The following is an 18322-nucleotide window of genomic DNA, read 5'->3' on the forward strand; positions in this document are numbered from 1 at the left end:
ATTTGATGTGATGAAGTGAATAATCGGTATGCTGTATGTACTGTATATAAATGTGTAATTTAGGACAGCTGTAAAGTGCTGGAAAACCTTGAAAATAAGCTTTGAAACTGCTTAAAAAGTTCTTGAATTTGACTTCGGGGAAAAGTGTAGGAACCCTGGTTTAAGGCTCAATCAGAAGTTGCACCGCATTGTCTTTTTGTTAAAGCCTACAATTAACCAAAAACGAGAGCAGCTTGATCACTATAAGATTGGACAATGGGAAAAGAGCGCAAATGATGTCAGTCGATTTTCTGTTCTGAGTTGAAGTTTTTTTAGCTCGAGGCATACAGGGCACTCCTGCGAAAACCTGCGGCGCATGGAGTGGAAAAACGAGAGCTGCTCAGCGAGCAAAAAACCTCACTCTCATTGAAAACAACTAGAAAAAGCTGCCTCAGGCTGCTAAAAAACTCTGACTGTCAGGGCCTTAGGCTGCTCTGAACCCCAGCAGGGTGTCGATCTGATTACAAAGTCCATCCTTTAATCAGCAGGCAACTGTTGAAGTGTACTTCAGCGTAGACGTGGACCTGATCCTCTGATCTCTATGAGATAGGATCGCAGTTTTTTATACTAAACGAAATATAAACACAACACTTGTTTTTACTCCCATTTTCCACAATTTGAAATCAAAGATAGATTTGAGATCAAAGAGACTTTGTCCAACAAACAAAACACTTACTTTTCAAATTTTGTTCATAAATTTGTTAGAAGTTCTTGTTAGGGAGCACCACAAGAGTTGTCTTTTATTTTAATCAGCTCAAAGCACACCTGCGTAGTAATCATGCTGTTTAATCAGCATCTTGATATGACACACCTGTCAGCTGGATGGATTATCTTGTAGAAGAAGTACTTACTAACACCAGGAGCACATTTAATCTGAAAACAGTGCACACAGTTTTGCTATGGATTCTGGGCTGAACAACATGCTTTCAGGAGGCGGTGTGAAACAGTGTGAAAGGAGCTTTAAAGGTACATTTTCTCTCGGTGGGTGTGTCAGAGGTATTACCCAGTCAAAAGCAGAAATATAAATAAACGTCTAGAAGTCTTTCCCATCGTATGTACATTTTTCTATGTTTAATTCAAACTTACTTTAGCAATATTATATTTCCCAAACCTGAAAAAACCCTATTGAATTGAATTAAACCTGCCATATTAAAAGTCAGTGCCCTTGCAAAGCACAACAAGATGTTTAATCCTTACGGACTGTTTGGCATATTTTATGGGTTTTTTTCATTTTTCATTTTTTGATAATTTTGTTCATGCATAAATTTTGGCAGGATTCTGTATTTTTGTTTAATCAGTGAATTTACAGCTCAGCCTCTACAATAACTCTAAAATACACTGTGGAAACTAAATACTTACATTCAGTCAAAAAATGCTCCATTGAAACCCATTCAAACTGACATTTTTGATCCCACAGCCATCAGAGCAGAAAAACATGACTTGTGTTATTTCTGGGTGTCATTCTGGGCTTTTGACTCTGAATTTGTCATTTTGACTATTTTTCACCTGATGAGGTCATTTTAATCATATTTTGCATATGGAAAAAATACATGCTAATTCCACACGGTGACCTGTCACAATCAATGTTACTGCCAATCACTGACATATCCCAGACTGTGATAACTAATAAAAAAAAACAGACTACTCAGCATGTAGTTAAATGAAAATAATTCTTTTTTAGTTTTATTTTCATCTAAAAACATAGTGGCGTCATGACAAAAACCTGGCATTTAAAGGGTTAAAATTCTGAAAATTAATGAGTATTTGATATTTATGATTAGGACTGATGGTGATTTAAAAAATAACTAAATGAAAGCAGAAAATGATATTAATGTATAATCATTTTTATTTTGTGCACAGAGCGATACGAATGTGTGTAATATTAAAGCGGGCTCTGAAGGGTCAATGAAGCAAACTGTTCTTCTGTTTTCAGGTTCTTCAAAGCCGGTTCCTCCAGAGAAATCCCCCGGCAGCGTGACCTCCCCAACCCAGGATGGAGCTGCAGACTTCCAGGTCGGAGAGAGGGTCTGGGTCAACGGCAACAAGCCCGGCTACGTGCAGTTCGTCGGCGGCACGCAGTTTGCTCCGGGTCAGTGGGCGGGGATCGTGCTGGACGAGCCCATTGGGAAGAACGACGGGTCTGTGGCAGGGGTCCGGTACTTCCAGTGTGAGGATGGGAAGGGCATTTTCACGCGGCCTTCAAAACTGTCCAAGACTCCGCTCCCGGAGAAGGAAGCCAACGGGAGGCAGGGGAGTCCAGCACCAGCAGCAACAAGCGAGTCTGCAGCTGCTGGCAACACGGCCACCGGTAAAATCCTGCAAATACATCAGTGAAAACACGGATACTTGGTTTGTTTTTACAGTGAAGTAAAGGCGTTTTCCTGTGTTCAGCTCAAGGCACCGGCATAAAGACGGCACTCAACCGAATGCTCACATCCAGCGAGTCGGTGTCCAACGTCTCAGACACAGAATCCATGAAGAAGAAGAGAGAGCTCAGGCTCGGAGACCGTGTGCTGGTAAGTAGCACGACGTAAAAATCACTTATGATAAAAACTGTTTTCTTTTCTTAAAACAAGTGTTCCAAGTTAAAAACAAACTCTCCAAAGTGCAAAAACCTGCAGATTTCAACTTTATGATTTTTTAAAAATCATTTGCCACGAGCATGTTTGTGAGGTTCGATCATTTGATGGATTATAAAGTTACCTGTTCAGCTCTTTTTGGGGGTAAAATTTCAGTCATAAAAACATGACCAACGAGTGGAAGAAAAAGAATTTCATCCTGCAGAGCTTCAAGTCCTTCTTTTGGATGTCATCAGTCAAAAACCTAAAAAATCTAACAGTGTCATTAATCACATTGAGGGACATGAAAATATCGCTTCAGCTGCCAAAGAAAATTTAAGATATGATAAAATTGGTGACAAGTTCTAAATAACGTGTACATTCCTCTTATGAAGGAATGTGTGTGTACGAGTGGTTTTTGAATGAGCCTCAGTGTTAAATTTTAACATAAACAAAAAGAATACATTTAAATTCAAGACTGTGAAAGCAAGATGTTTTTTTCTTATCTTGTTATGAGTGCTCTCAACTACTTGTAAAATGATCTTACCAAAGAGAAGAGAAAAAATAAGAAAACATTTGTGAATCCCCAAAATCAATGACAAAATAAGATCAAATCCTGGATACAAGCAAAAACAAGAGAAAATTTGTTCGTATATCATTTCTTGCATGAGGCACATTGACACATATTTTGTTTTGTTTTCAGCCTCTTTTAGTCTCCCTTTTTGATAAGTCTGTCTCTTTGTTTTTGGGTTGCTTTGCAGTGTGGGCAGCTGTTGCCAGTGCTAGAAAAGAAACTTTCTCTGTAGGATTTTCCGTCGTTCAGTCAGGCTTTCATTGAAGGATGTTCACCAGCATTTAACAGCGGATAGAAACGCTGTCTCTCTGAAATGACCTGTGATTGGCCAAAATCTGCTGAGAAGGTGCAGAAGTGTAGTTTTCTCAGGGTCCACTTGAATACAGTATGCTCAAAGTTAATTATAGGATTTCTGCCTACGCCAGCTTTAATGTGTTGGAGTGGAGGTTAATGCACTCTGCCATGGGAAACACTATAACCACAAAGAAAAATATTGAACTTGGTAAATAAAAAATGTTTTAATTATTTTCGTGTGCAGGTTGGTGGTAACAAGGCAGGAGTCGTGCGGTTTTTAGGAGAGACAGACTTTGCCAAAGGGGAGTGGTGTGGAGTGGAACTGGACGAACCTTTGGGCAAGAATGATGGCGCCGTGGCAGGGACCAGGTGAAGACAGAGGACACGTGTGTAGTGTCTGCTTTATCCTGTGAAAAAAATATTCCTAAAGCTCCAGTTTCTTCTCCCAGATACTTCCAGTGCATGCCCAGGTACGGTCTGTTTGCTCCGGCACACAAGGTGACACGCATCGGCTTCCCCTGCACCACGCCGACCAAGGCCAAGAGCTCCCGGAGGAAGTCCACCCTCAAGAGGAGCCCGAGCGCTTCCTCCGTCAGCACGCTCAGCTCCGCCACCTCCTCCATCAGCGGCAAACCCAGCCGAGCTGGACTGGTAAGACAGGGCTGTTATCCAACACTACGGGGGTTTGATGTTTTCTGATCATGCATCTCATCGCCTAAAAGTACTGTGAGTCATCACTGAAATTGCGTATTTGGGTTATTTGCTGAACAAGATTAGGATTTCCTTTCATATTTTTCTACCTCCCAGCCTTCTGACACAGTTGGTTGTACTTTGGTTTTCAAAACAGTGTCAGATAACACACAAACTGTCTAAATCTCTCCAGCTGACGGAGACGTCTGCTCGGTACGCTCGTAAGATCTCCGGCACCACGGCGCTGCAGGAGGCTCTGAAGGAGAAGCAGCAGCACATCGAGCAGCTGCTCGCAGAGAGAGACCTGGAGAGATGTGAGGTGGCGAAGGCTACGAGCCACGCAGGCGAGGTGCAGCAGGAGATGTTTCTGCTGATGAAAGGACGGGATCAGGTCAGAAACCGGCTTCAGCTGGCATCATATCATAATTTCACTACATGATTATAGTGGCCAAAATAGTTCATGGTATTTATATTATCATGATATCTGGAGGAAAATTTGAAAGAAAAAGTGTGTATATATATATATATATATATATATATATAAGTGTGTGTGTGTGTATATATATAGTATATCGGCAAAAAAATCAAAAATGGTGCATCCTAATTCCATGTTACTTGGATTTTTCAATGCACTCAGGCACCTTATATACCCCTGAAAATCTTATTTTTTTTAACTTTCCAAATTAGTTATTATGAATTGTGATGAGAAAAATAGTTAGTAATTAGTATTGAGAACAAAATCCTTTAAAAATGCTAGAATTAAAAATATTTTGACTGAGTTGTGACAATAGTTTAATGTATATATTCATGTTAACAGTGGTGGGATGTAGCTATTTATTCAAGTATTAACTGATTACTAATTTTGGACATTTTTAAAAAGATATATAATTAGGCTTATTCTTATTTTTGAAATATATGAATAGGATATATATTTTGATTATTTATAAAACATTATGGGCTGAAGCTGTGGACACCCAGGAATAACGACGCAGCTGTGTGAAAGAAAGTAGGTGTTGCTGATTGAGAACAACCGAAAATATAATTAGCAGCTTAGTGCTCTGTACATGTACATGTGAAAAATCCCCCGGGAATTAATTAGAGTATTTATGAAGTCGCTAACAATGAAAAATCTTAATTTGCAAGCAGGGTGTCTACAGGTATCACATACTTATTTGTCATTTTTAACTAAATTTAAGGCTGATTTTTGGACAAATCATCAATTTCTTATTCAAGCGTTGAAGGTATATTGATAAAGCTATCAGTGAAATTCATCTTGAACTTTTTTATTGTGTTTTCTCTCTTTTTCAGCAACATAAGCTCTGTCAAAATACAAGTGTTGAGAGGTGGAGGGAGACTGTAACCATAATTGTACAAAATCATTAGAAAAGAGCAGCTACCTTTTAATCCATAGTAAAAAAGCAACCAGATGGCGTTTGGTAGAGGCCGACAAAGCAGGATCGGAAAGAATTGGAAATGATTAAAGAAGCGCTGGATTTTGTTACACAGACTACCCTCACTATCCTTTTGTTTTTTTGGTTTTTGAGCACAGAATTGGGTATTTAAAAAATGACTCATCTGTTTTTCTCATTTTGGTTTTGAAAAACCAGAAAAAACAAGTCTTTTTTTAAATATTAAAAAATGAATGATACATGGATTGATTATTTACACAGTATTATTATATGTGTACCATGAACATGATATCAAGATTTTATTTTAACTATCATGGTTATCGTCAGTAATACATGCACGCATGGATGTTATCTGCAGTCGAAGAACACAGGCAAAACAAAAAAATAGTCAACTGTTTATTTTTCATTTATGCCTTTTCATGTTGTTCAACACAACTCCAAAAATGGTAAAAACATCATCAGATACCTGCAGAGATACATTTACACCTGCTTAGCTGTTGTTTCAGAACCACGGACAGCGCTGTTTGTTGTGTTTAGGTGCGGCGCTGTGCGTGAAACAGCAGAGGAGACAGTTCACATCACTTCTTTCACTTTCTCATGGTGCATGTTCACAATATACAACCTCAATTCACATCCGCCCTGCCCTACTGGTTGTTTGTATCCAACCACAATCCCCCGCCTCTTCGCTGCTGCAGAAAGTTTCACTTCAGTATTTCCTGGATTTATACAGAGCTGTTCAGAAAGTCTCTGGAGCTGAGGCCTGAGTGACTTTGTTGAAGTGAGCACTGTTTGAATTTTTGAAGTTATCACCCTCTATCGTCACGTTATCAGCTTGGTCCACAGTCGCAGGTATCCCAGCATGCTTTGTACAGGGAATGGGAGTGGATTTCTGGTCGCGTGTAGTGGGCATGCACCGTCAGATGGCTTGATTTTAATGGTTGTAAATACAACTTTTTGCCCTAATTTAGTTTCCTCCCATTATAGCAATCTACAGAGAGCAGAAGTTTGAGCCCCCTGCTGATTTTGACAGAATATGTCATAAATTCAGAATATATTTAGCACCCTGCTGGTCTTATGTTCTTATATGAGTGCTCTGATTTATAAATATATTCTTTTATTTTGAAACAGAAGCCATGTGCTGTTGTAATTTTCTGTGGCATCAATTCATTTCATTCTATGAAAATCATTGTCCCGTCAGTTGCGTCATCCTGGTGGCTCAACTAAATCAAACTTAAACCGATTTGTCAATGTGCGTTCACCGTGTCGGCTCACGCTGCGTGTTCTTCATTCTGTGTGTTTGTAGTACGCGATAGAGATGGAGGCAAAGTTGGACCAGCTGCGTACGCTGGTGGAGGCAGCAGATCGAGACAAAGTAGAGCTGCTCAACCAGCTGGAGGAGGAGAAGAGGTGAGTCTGACTCCACCTGTAACCTGTGGCTCAGGTGGTCGAGCGGGTTGTCCATTATTTGTCAGGTTGGCGGTTTGATCCCCAGCTACTCCGGTCAACATGTGGAAGCATCCTTGGTTAAGACACTGAACCCCAAATTACTCCTGATGGCTGTTCCACAAGAATGGATTAAAAACTGAATAGCAGGTGGCACGTTGTATGGTAACCTCGGCCACCGTGTGTGAACGTGTGTGTGAATGTGGTTGTGAATGGGTGTGTGAATGTGTGTGTGAATGTGGTTGTGAATGGGTGTGTGAATGTGTGTGTGAATGTGGTTGTGAATGGGTGAATGTGACTCGTACTGTGAAAGTGCTTTGAGTGGTTTAACAACTTGAGAGGTGCTATACATTTACAACAGGTAATCTGAAATTCTGATTTGTTTCTTCTATTCCTTTGCTAAATTTGTGAAATGTTATGTTTCTTTTCCTTTTTTTTGGAAAATAATAATAATATTTTTTTTTTCAAGAAGCAGGCTTACCAGTTGTAACAGTAGGCGGGTTTCCATTAACCCTCACAAATTAAACCCAGCACAAATTAAAATTCCGGATATAAAATACACCAAATGGAAACATGTCAATTTTAAAAAGTAAACCAACCCCCCACCCCCCAAGAAAAAAAAGTTTAAAAAAAAATAAATAAATAAATCCAGGAAATGACCCAAAAAGTGCTTAAATAGTTAGACTATAGTAATGCTGATGATAATAATAATAATAATTCTCTAAAATAATTGTAATATGTCCTGTTAGAGGAAAAACTCATGATGGTCCCTGTTTGACAGGAAAGTGGAAGATCTGCAGTTTAGTGTGGAAGAGGCATGCATCACCAGAGGAGACCTGGAGGTAACTTTTGGTTATATAATGTGCTTCTCAATTAATAATTTTCTCTCTCTCACTTTAAATATCTTCACTTGTCAGGCTGAATTTATCCCTCACATTCATGTGTGAATTATTGACAAAGCTGTTGGATAGTTGATTAATTTATTTTTCAATTATTCACCCACTTAGTTCTATACAATGTCATGTTTACAATCTAAGTGACTAAACTACCGCTTTGCAATTTCTTCTGAAAAACTAAAAAGAGCTGATGATTCAGTCAATCATTCTGTCTCAGGTTTTTCCTTTTCCTGCACTCTTTGAATCATTCATTTTGGTTTCTCCTTCAGACGCGTCTATCTTCCTTTTATTTATTTATTCATGCTTAATTCACTCACCCTTTCCACTCAGATTTTTTTACCCCTCTGCAGCACTTAAATGACCGCCCTTTCGACATCTTTTCATCCACACGCCTGTTTTTTTTGGGTTTTTTTGTCTCGCCTTCAGACTTTCATCTTCCTCTCTTGTCTGCATCTTCTTCACTCTTCAGAAGAAATTAGCATTAAAGTGCTGGAATAAAAGCAAACAAGTGCCACACTGCAAAATCTGACAAGTTGATCTCACTTAAAATCTTCTTGGAAACAGACTGTCTTATAAAAAGGAAAGTAAATATAAATATTAATCTAAATTTATGTTTACTATATATCAAAGTGTTAAGTTTCCTTAACATTTTGCTTTATTTACTCAATTTTGTGAAATGGTTGCAACTTAAAAATAACAAGTGAAATTACCTTTCAAAAACTTAAGTTAATCAAGTTAGTCTGACATAACTTGATCATGTTTAAGAGAATTTTGCTATGATGAAATCAGGAGATATGCAAATTTCGTTTTGTTAACTTGTTATAGAAAATACAAATATGATTTATTCATTTGCAGCTAGCAGAATACAAATATATAACACAGTATATTTAGTTTACTGAAGCTGCTAAAACTCAGAAAATTGATTTAATTTAATGTTATTTTTAAGTTGCAACAACTTCAAAAAAAACAAACAAGTAAATATAAGTTTAAGGTAAACTTAACTAGATATGAGATAAGATTGAACTTTATTAATCCCAAAGGAAATTCTTCTGCTGGACTGCTCCAAAAATACAGCGGCAAAAAGAATACGACAACAGAGCATCAAAAAAGGGAAAATAAATCGCAAAATGTCTAATAATAATGTTTAAAAGTAAAAACTAATATTGCACATGGAAAGTAAAATTACTCACACATTTTGCAAGGCATTCCCAGATTTTTCAAAGTAAAATAAACTTGTCAGATTTAACAGTGCACAAAGAGGAAAAACAAAAGTGAAGAATCTGAGAGTCAGAATGAGATGATTGAAATAATTACCGCCTGAAAGTCAGAGCAGAAAGAGCGAATGACTAAATCCTCCTTTGTTTCGCCAACTGATGCGACTGATCAGTGCTTTTCTTTCTCACTGGCCTTCTCTTTAAAGTCTCGTCTTCTTTCTGTTTGTGACGCACACAGCTGGCATGTCAGTGTTGCATTGGTGTTTGTTCTCCTTCTCTTCCCGCTCTCTCTTAACTAACAGACGCAGACCCGACTGGAGCATGCCCACATAAAGGAGCTCGAGCAGAGCCTGCTCTTTGAAAAGACCAAAGCTGAAAAACTCCAGAGGGATTTAGAGGACACTAGGGTAATGCCGGCAGTCCCGGTCCCACAGCAGGACTGAGTGATGTGCTTTTCCCCACACTGGGTTTAATAATGATGCACAGAATATTTTGAAGGAACCACAGCGTAAAAACGTTCTGCAAACTGTCAAATTTATCTCAAGTTGATTCCCTCACGGCCTTGTCCTCAATTAGACCAGACACCAGGACATTTACATCTCAACGGTCGTGAGCTTTTCTAATTTTTGGGTCTATCGTACTGCAAATGATGCATGTGTGCATGACAGTTTTTATTTTAATAGAGTATAGAGCGCTTGTGCTTTTGACAATGCTGGCCACCATTTTTCTTCTTCAGCAAATCCCATGAAAAGACCAAAACAAACAATGTGTTAGTTTGTCTTTCTCAACGTTCCAGTTTTTATTTTCTGTCTCTTAGACACTTTCCAAACACACACACATTCCTACTGAGGACGTAGAGCTTTAAAAACACCTCACAAATACATAGTTACATCAAAAACAATTAAAAAAAAAAAAAAAAAAAGTATCAAAAATCATTTCCAAGATATGCATTTAAATCTTCACTCCAACATCTTAATAGAAGCTTGGATTTTAAAGCTCAAAAGTAATTTATAGTAAAAAGATGCAATCATCAACAAAATTCACATTTTTAACAAACAAAATATTCTGCTATAATCCATATTTGTTGACATTTAACCTTTCAAAAACAACTATTATATATTTAATCTGATAAATCACTTCATGCAAATTAAAAAATTTGTTTGGGGATTTTTAACATTTTTTAGCTTCGAGTGTAAAGTTCAAAAGTTAAAATTTGTAATAATAATAATAATAATAATAATAATAGATTTTATTTGTAATGCACTATACATTTGAAATAAATCCCAATGTGCTACAAGATAAAAGCATTAGCATAAAATTATATTAAAAAGTTAGATGCAATAATTTCCAAAATTCATTACGTTTTTATGTAACAAAATATTCTGCTATAATCCATATTTGTTGACATTTAACTTTTCAAAAACAACTGTTGCTGCACACAAAGGGAGAAAAGAATAACTCATTTAATCCGACAAATCAATTCATGCAAATCAAGAAACGTGTTTGAAGATTTTCAAACATTTTTTAGGGATAATGTTATAAAATATGAACACATGCATTCAAATATTCACTCCAAAGCCTTCATAGAAGAAGAGCCCGAGTGCAGCATGTCACTGAGTGCAACAGGGTGGCTCACTTCTATGTTTTTAAATAGTTTTTGGACAACATTGCACAAAAAGAGAAAGAGAAAGAAGATTTATCAGGCTTTGATGCACACACAGTCAATTTACTGTTTGTTTTGGTCTTTTCGTGGCATTGTTGTTGACAAAAAGAAAAATGCAGATCACTGCTTTCCTTTAACCAGAAGGGCTGAGCTTTGACTTGTTTTTCTCCCGAAGTAAAACAGAGAATCACGACTTTGATTCTTTGTTTGTGGTTGAAACTTTTCTCTGGTCCTCCCGTGCAGAGGATTTTTCTTTTTGATGAATCTGTTGTATCCACTCAGAAAAAGTGTGGCTGATGTAAGCCTGTTTAGACAGATGACATGAGATTTAAAGCCAATGTTTTTGATTTAGAAAATCCTTAAAATCCACAGGAAATGTTTGAAACCAAAGTTTTAAAAGTATACCCAACTAAATGTTTTGCCAAAAAAAGTAAAATTACAATGTTACTGAAGGTTTATTTAGCTGAGACAGTGATATCCCTTTATTTATTTTATTACTTTGAAATGTTCAGAAGTCATAAAGAATTTCAGTTTGATATAGAAAGTAAGAAAACCTTTTGTACTTTATTGGGTTTACTTTGAAATAACAACTTTATCAGTGATTTCCAGTTATTTAGCACATAAAAACTTGAACTTTTCGTCATGTCATGAAGGGACGTATTGTCTAAATAAATGTAAGACATGAAAATGAATAACTGAAGGTAACTGCAAAATAACTTGATGAAAATAACTACAATGATGATATAAAAGAGAGATACAAGGCAATAAAATTAATACATTTTGAGCTGAAACTATTAGTCGATTCATTGATTTTGATGACGAATTACTTTTTAAAGTCTTTCATTTTACTGCTACTTTTATGAAGCTAAAAAGCCAAAACATTGGCTGTTTCCAGCTTTGTTAATTTGAGAAATTGCTGTTTTTTCTTTGTCATATAATTGCAAATTAAATATGTTTTGGTTTTGTTTTTTCTTAGTTGGGCAAAACATGAAGATGTCACCTGAGGCCGTTTGAAATCTGATCCCTTTTTTTTCTGACATAGACAAATAGTTGAAAGTAAAGATAATTGTTAGTTGAAGCCCAGATATTCACAGTGAATCTGTGGCTAATTTAAGGTTATTTTGACACTGTTGAGTCTCAGATATAATCAGGATAAAGCTCATATTTGTTTCACACCACACAGCTCAGGTTTACTGTTTCCAACACTGCTCTTCTCTGTCAGCGCTCCTGTGTCCTCTTTGCCTTCATGTCTCCTCTCCTGCGTCCTCTGCTGCAGGTGGCCACAGTGTCCGAGCGCTCCAGGATCATGGAGCTGGAGCGGGAGGTGGCCGACCTCCAGCTGCGTCTGCGGGCGTCCCAGCAGAAGGAGGACGCTGCGTCTCTGCACCAGCAACAGATCAGCAGCCTCAAGGCCCAGGCGCAGTCTCAGGAGAAGAAGGTTTGTGAAGCAGCAGCGACAGGATACTTACCTGCTTGTAAAATGTATTATTCATTATTTTCATGTTATATAATTTATGGCAAACTGGAACACCGGTGTAATTTCTTTTTACAACCTGTCCTCTCAGCTCCTAATGTAGTTATGTATATAGTGGTTTGTAAAGGCTACTGTGGCGATGCATAATTTATGGCAGTGCTCAGATGTACATGTGTATGTTCTTTACTTTGTGTCCCGAACAGATCAGTGAGCTGAGTGTCGACGTGGAGAGCAAACAGAAAGAGCTTCAGTCCGTACAACAAGATAAGAGCGATCTGGAACAGCAGCTGAACAGCGTGGTAAGAAAAGAGGAAACTCAGTGCTTAAGCAAATAAACAGAGAAAAGTGGTATTGTGACATTCAAAAAATAGAAGATGAAACTCTAACATTTCTTTGTTCAACTACCTGTTAAAGTGATGGATTTGGGGCTTTTAAACATGTGTGTTAATCATACATATAAGCCCCAGTTAGATATGTGCTTTGGTACATAAATGTTAAAAAAATAAGTATTTTATGAGTTAAAAAAACATAAATACACATACACAAAAACAAAAATAAAAAAATAAATAAATACATTTAAAATAATTAGAGTAAACCATCCAGAAGAGTTCATAAAAAGTTCACAAATCATCCAAAATTAATTGGATTATAAACAAAGTAATTTCATGTTACAGGATAACTTTAAGTTATGCACTTAACCACGCTGGATATTATTATTAGTTTGCAGGTGAGACAAAATTGAAGAAAAGGTTAGGTGGTGATCAGAGGTCCATAAAAGGTTCCCATGTTTTCAGAAATAAATCCAATTTATTTTTTTTGGGACATAAGCGTGTTAATAGTTTTAAAATGTTCTGTTGAATAACGATCAATAAATTGAATAACTGTTTCAACTCTTAAAGTGTCAAAAAAATGTTATTAGGTCCGGCTTTTACAGAAAAGACATCTGGCTGCTGATTTTAAAAACATTTCCGTGATAAAGTTCACGTCTGTGCGTAGTGAAACTGTAACTGTAGTTTTGCCTTATTTGTCCTAAATGTTCCTTGTGAGGTGTTTTGCTCGCGGGCATCGTCAAAGTGGCCTCATTAAGAGACGCATTTTATCCACGAACCTCGCATGTTTTCAGGGCCCAGTCATTATTAGCTCAGGGTCCAAGAATGTTACTATGTGAGTGATTTAATGAGCTCGCTGATGTTTCTCCTTTTCAGAGACAAAAGCTCGAGACAGCTGAGGACGAGAACAGGAGGACAACGAAGACCATGCAAGGTACACAGATCACATGTGTCTTAGTTGACTCTCTAAGACAGCATGTGGTATTTTATTTATTTTTTTGTTTTTTTTTGAAGACGATTATTGATGTTTTCTTTCTGTTTTCTGTCAGAGTTGGAGCAGATTGTCGAACAGTCAAAGAAAGACGTCCAAACCTTGAAAGAGGAGAATCAGTGCAGAGAGACAGAGCTCACACAGGTAAGTTCACACCTGCAGTCAGTGGTGGCCTGAGTCTCAAGAGCTGAACTGCAGTTTTGAGGTATTTCCATTTTAGGTAACTTTATACTTTCAACAACACATTTACTGTAGTTACCATTTACTTTTCACATTAAGATGTAACATACTTTTTGTTTCCTGACGTTTCTTTGTGAGGTGTAAGTATGTTTCTTTCTTAAAAAAAAAAAAGATTAAATTCACAATAAAATAATATTTACCATCAAAACAGAAGTACAGAATTGAAACTGGAAAAGCAGAATGTAGATAAATGATATCTATCGATGTAAAAATAAAATAAAATGAATAAAAAACAAAAATTAAATAAAAAAACAACAACAGCATGTCAGTTAAAGCAAGATCATTGTGTTCAGTCCAAAATATTTTGTCAGACTGCTATTGACATATGATAAAATGATGCCTTGTTATCTTTATTATTTTTTCTTTTTTTAAAAAAATAAAAGTACTTTCTTTTGCAAAACAACATTCAAAATAAAAAATTTAATTAATCAATTAATTTATTTTATTATTTTATTTTAGTATTTTAGAGTATTTTCCACTGATGTTTTCAAAATGTTACTTAGATAAATAAATTCTCCACCACGACATGTAGTCACTGTGTAATTGACTGTGTGTCGTAAAGTAATACAGCACAACAGATGTTGCTGGTTCAACACACTAAAAAAACCATCAGTGTTACGTTACATCTTCACCTCATGTAATCCTTCATGTTGACGCTGCACACAGAGCGCCTCTGAACACAGTCACGGCTCCGACTGCAGCTAACAGTCGGACGGCGCCGCATGCAGACGATGAATCAGCGTGTTGACATTTACTGAATCTCACCAAGATAGCTCCGTCTGCCTCTGGCTGTCACCAGATTTCAGCTAATTATTTCTGGTGTTCTTGCTTGTGCTGAAAATGTCACAACTAAAAAAAGTTTGGGGACTCTGAAGTAGCCTCTCCTTTATTAATCCCTCCTTCAGTAATCCCCTGGCGTGCTGCTTTCATTCAGACTTAGCGAGGCTCTCCCTCTCCAAAGCTGCCTGTGGCCTCCGGCTAAAGTGGTTTTGTTAAAACATTACTAACACACACATGCACACATTACTCTCATTCCAGTTTGGGTTTGATAAGTCGACGCTGCGGTCTTCTTTTTTTATTTTAGCTTCACAGTTTTGTACAGTCTATCAGCTGTGGCTGCTGTCGTCGTGATGTGTCCAAATACTCAAAACTCCAAAAAAAACATTTTCCTTTAACAGGATTAGTTTAAAAACTGTTGAGCATCTTGGACTGAACATATATCCTCATTAAGATCAGACTTCACTTTATCAAAGATGTATTTATAACATCACTTCCCCTAAATTTGTTTTGAGCTGCTCAGGTTTTAACTGTTTATTTGTAATTCAATAGTTACTTTTCTTAAGTAACACACGTAAAAAAACAAAATTAAACCCCCCCCCCAAAAAAAAATTACACACAATCAGTAGAGTAGAGTAAATGTACTTAGATACAGTGGTTTTGTTGTGTTTTAGTAACAATAGTGATGTTTTTTTTTAGAAAATGTATCACTGATTATAAAAACAAAACACATAGACATAAATATTCACTTTTTTTAATAATAAAATGAAACCTGATTTTAATGCATTTTGAATGAGTAAAGTCTCATTTACGCTGCGTGGTTTTGAGCTATCCCTAATAACAAACGTGAGATATTTTATCAGAGTTTACACACAGAAAGTGGCATAAGAGTCCACCCTGTCTGCTGCTTTAATATTTCTAAAAAAAATACAAAAACAGACCAGAGGAGAAATTAGAGTTTGCAGCTATAAGAAGAGTTTTGTTCTCTTTCCCTAAAGTCAGAGCTTTCTGTTCTCGCTTCACGGCACTCGTTACAAATGGATGTAAAAGTGAAACAACCCAACGAGCTCCAGGCTCTCTTTCCTTTTTTAGCCAACATTTTTAATGACCTCTGAGCTCTCCGGTCTATTTATGGGGAGACTGTTTTTTTGTTTTTTTTAAGTGCTTAAGTTGTCAAAGAAACTTGTTTGGACAGGATATAATGTCGACATCAGGCCACAATAAGACTCTTGAACATAAAACAAATATTTTGTGTTCTCAAGAAAACAAGCTTGTTATGTAAAATCAGTGTGTAGGCTATATTTTACAATCCCACCTGGAATTAAATATTATATGTTTATAATTTATGTTTTCCAGGCTACTGAGAAGTCAGAGAGGACGGCGCAGTTACTTGAGCAGCTGACCAATGAGAGGACGACACTGGAGACACAGGTGAGCTTAAATATGATATATGTGTGTGTGGTAATATTCGGCTGCAGCAGAAGACTAAATACTGACACCATGCATTGTGTTTTCGGTCCATCTATCCATCCGTCTGCCAGTCTGTTTCTCTGTGCCTTTCTTGTGAACCTGATATCTCCAATCCATTCCCGTCCAATCCAAATTTATCTATAAAGCACATTCAAAAACAGAAGAGTTGACGAAAGTGCTGTTCTTCCATAAATAGATAAAATAGATAAACGCATTTATGTCTTGTTATAAATAAAATATAGCAGGACTTGAAAGACAAAAATGCAATAAAACCACAAACTGGCAACCTGAGACACATTGAGAAAATTTCACCAAATTTTTCACAAACGTCTACGTAGACTCAACAATGAACTGATCAGAATTCAGTGGTCAAAGGTCACTGTGACCTTGTGACCTCCGTCTCATTAACGGACACAAGGTGTCTTCAAGAAGGCTTTGAGGAAGTTTCCTCAACTTAGCCACAAACATCAAACTTGGTAGATTTTCCACAGTCATGGAAAACCTTCAAAAGCCAAGAAATTTCACCATCACGTTTTCCAGGCTTTGAAAAGGCTTTGTAAAAATCTTTCGTGGATAACCTTTAAGGTGTTGTAACTTGATGGCAGATGTATTTTCTGTAGTTGTAGATGTAATGTTGCTGTAATATACGTCAATGTGACGTTTTGTTTATCATCATCTGCGTTTCTCCGTTTTTTCCACGTTTTCCGTCTCTTTGTCCATGCATGCCAGTGAGCTGCAATTATTCTCGAATAGAGTTTGAATCTGATATGTTTAGGAAAAAAAAAAACGCTGGGCAAATTGTGCTTGAAAAAAAAAGTCACTAGGGATCCTTGAGAAGTCATGGAAAAGTTTTGGTATTTTGTTCATGACAATGTGTTGAAACTCTGACTTTGACTCAGTAATAAACTTATTAGATTTTATGGTCAAAAAACATGCTTTTGGCCATAACTCATGAATTGATACACTAGTTATGACAAAATCACACACAAATGTCTAATAACAGGATAAAATGATGACATTTTTAAATCTAAAACGTCAAAGGTCAGCATCAGGGTGACTTCATAATATTCTGCAAAAAATACTTTTCTGACCTTGAGTCAACTTCATATCTCAGGGACAGAAGGAGAGACATTTAATCAGATACTGAACTGGTGAAACTAATCTTGAATTTTTGCTCGTTATAGTTTTTTTTCCCTCACAGCTTTATTTAGCAGAATATGTAAAAACATGTAAGACAGACAAGAACACAAACATACACAAGAGCACAAAAAATGATATTCTACACAGAATATTATGAGTAACAATAAATAATCATAAATAAAAATGTACAGGGACATAAACAAAAACAGAAAAATATTAATATTATATCGGGTTCCTCCAAATAAGCTTGTGTAAAAATCTAAGAAAACATTGCTTTTTTTGGTATTTATAAGAGTAAGAGAGGAAATTGTTAAAACTGATAAAGAAAAGAAAGAAAGAGGGACATGAACCTAAAAATGTTTGTGAATAAAGATTTTGCCCACAGGATGCAGAGATGGTCTGTTCTGCTGAGGGGAGGATGTGTGTGAAGCATTCATGTTTTCACAGATATGGATTTAAACTGTAGCGTACACGTAGGCATAACCGTGAGGCGGTATTTCTAGTTGTTTTTATAAAGGTTAAAGACTCATAATTGTGTTTAACTGCAGCTTTGTGCACACTGCTTCAGCATTTCTTTACTTTAAAATGTCAAGAGAGAAAGGATTCAAACATGCAGAAGTTTAGCATTTGTAGCCTGCAGGGCTTTAATTACGTATTCACATCAGGATTTCCACGCTGACCGCATGTGACTGTTCAAGTCCCGGTCATCGCGTTCAATCAGACACGCATGAAATACCGTGGATCATCTCTCTCATTTATTCTCCTCCTGTCTCCCCTCTCTCACCTTCATCTGATATTTCCATCGTTTGACGCTCGATCCAGGCTGTGCGTCTCTTTATGGTCCACCTGCAGCTGTTCACTCAGTCTGTGGCTCTCTGGTGCCCTCTCGCTCTCCCACTTTCGCTCTGTCTCCAGCTGTTTGAGAGCTCCAGATGTTCAGTTTAATGTCACTGAGGGAAACAGGAGATTAGAGGCAGAACATACACATGATCTCTGTTTGGTTGTTTCTATTTTTATCATCCCATGACATAAAATCTTTTATGTGCATCATATATCAGCGCTGTAACTTAACTCACAGTCCTCTACCTGCTGTTCTTTGTGGACGAATAACGTTGCACCGT

At 37.0% G+C, this 18322-nt stretch overlaps 1 protein-coding gene across 2 annotated transcripts in view; it reads left to right on the forward strand.

Moving 5' to 3' along the window:
• clip1b (CAP-GLY domain containing linker protein 1b) overlaps positions 1-18322 on the forward strand; it is a 39056-nt gene that overhangs the window by 3560 nt on the left and 17174 nt on the right. The window contains exons 3-15 of one of the 2 annotated variants that reach the window (XM_042509766.2): positions 1973-2347; positions 2431-2555; positions 3710-3834; positions 3915-4116; positions 4349-4546; positions 6868-6971; positions 7789-7849; positions 9420-9524; positions 12057-12218; positions 12458-12553; positions 13460-13517; positions 13633-13718; positions 15948-16022. In XM_042509766.2, the coding sequence (XP_042365700.2) occupies positions 1973-2347; positions 2431-2555; positions 3710-3834; positions 3915-4116; positions 4349-4546; positions 6868-6971; positions 7789-7849; positions 9420-9524; positions 12057-12218; positions 12458-12553; positions 13460-13517; positions 13633-13718; positions 15948-16022 (1772 nt within the window). The remainder of the gene's footprint in view (positions 1-1972; positions 2348-2430; positions 2556-3709; positions 3835-3914; positions 4117-4348; positions 4547-6867; positions 6972-7788; positions 7850-9419; positions 9525-12056; positions 12219-12457; positions 12554-13459; positions 13518-13632; positions 13719-15947; positions 16023-18322) is intronic. The other variant, XM_042509767.2, reaches the window with a different exon arrangement.

This window comes from Plectropomus leopardus, chromosome 20 (assembly GCF_026936395.1).
Source record: "Plectropomus leopardus strain MGB_pleo_1.0 chromosome 20, ASM2693639v1, whole genome shotgun sequence".
NCBI lineage: Eukaryota > Metazoa > Chordata > Actinopteri > Perciformes > Serranidae > Plectropomus > Plectropomus leopardus.